At 51.4% G+C, this 942-nt stretch overlaps 1 protein-coding gene across 1 annotated transcript in view; it reads right to left on the bottom strand.

Annotated features, from left to right (window-relative positions):
* Nucleotides 1-52: 52 nt before the first annotated feature.
* CRH (corticotropin releasing hormone) overlaps nucleotides 53-942 on the bottom strand; it is an 89,173-nt gene continuing 88,283 nt past the window's right edge. Inside the window, exon 3 of the mRNA XM_009276822.1 lies at nucleotides 53-937. Within this exon, the coding sequence (XP_009275097.1) occupies nucleotides 534-937 (404 nt within the window). The 3' untranslated portion in view covers nucleotides 53-533. The remainder of the gene's footprint in view (nucleotides 938-942) is intronic.

Genomic DNA, 942 nt, shown 5'->3' with positions numbered 1-942 from the left:
GGAGGCAGAGCAGCCCTCAGGCGTCTAGGCAAGAAAGTCTATCAAGCCATGGTTACTTTGCAGCTTTTATTAAAAATATAAATATTAAACATTCTCTTACACAACAAAATCGACCGAGCGCTGAAAAGATGTTTTATTGTGAAAATGTTTACAGGAAAAAAGTGGATTTAAAGTAGATTACAGAGATTCCCCCTCCCACCTCCCTGCCCCCAGCAGAAAAGTTATCTGTCTTCTTGGCACCATTTCTTCCAATGCTCACACATCCCTACGTAGCGATGGCACTAGAATAACTGGGAAATGGAGAAATAAATAAAGGTAGGGGAGGTTACGAACGACACTCGTGTTTCTGCACAATTGGTACACGGTTGTGCATGCTAGTCAAGGGACAGAGGCTGTTCGGAGTACACCCTTCTAGGTTTAAAGCTATATAAAAATAAAGAGATGACATCAGAGCAGCACTATGGTACATCGGACGGTGTAATTATTCTTGTGCTAACTGCGGAATCTCTTTGGCAAGGCGGGGAGGGGCCGTTTCATTTCCCGATTATCTCCATCAGTTTCCTGTTGCTGTGAGCTTGCTGCGCTAGCTGCTCGGCTCGGGCCATCTCCAAGACTTCTCGCAGGAGGTGGAAAGTCAGATCCAGAGAAATAGGGGGCTCCTCGGATCGCTTCTCCCTCTCCACGGCCTCACCCTCGGCTTCGCCCTGCTCGGGGCTCCCCAGCGAGCGCTCGGGCAGCTGCTGCAGCTGTTGCATCGCCGCCCGGAAAAAGTTGCTGGCGGAGGCTTCGGGCTGTAGGTGGCCGGTGCTGCTGGAAGAGGCGGAGAAAGAGCCAACGGGCCTCTTGTTGAGGTTGCCCAGGCGCAGGAAATACTCTTCTCCCATGCGGAGCAGGACGGGCGGAGTTTGCTGCTGCTGCTGCTGCTGCTGGAAGAAATCTGGC

The sequence above is a fragment of the Aptenodytes forsteri genome, unplaced genomic scaffold (assembly GCF_000699145.1).
Source record: "Aptenodytes forsteri isolate BGI_AS27 unplaced genomic scaffold, ASM69914v1 Scaffold411, whole genome shotgun sequence".
NCBI lineage: Eukaryota > Metazoa > Chordata > Aves > Sphenisciformes > Spheniscidae > Aptenodytes > Aptenodytes forsteri.
The sequence above is the reverse complement of the archived record's forward strand: the minus strand, read 5'-3'. Positions and strand labels throughout refer to the sequence as shown.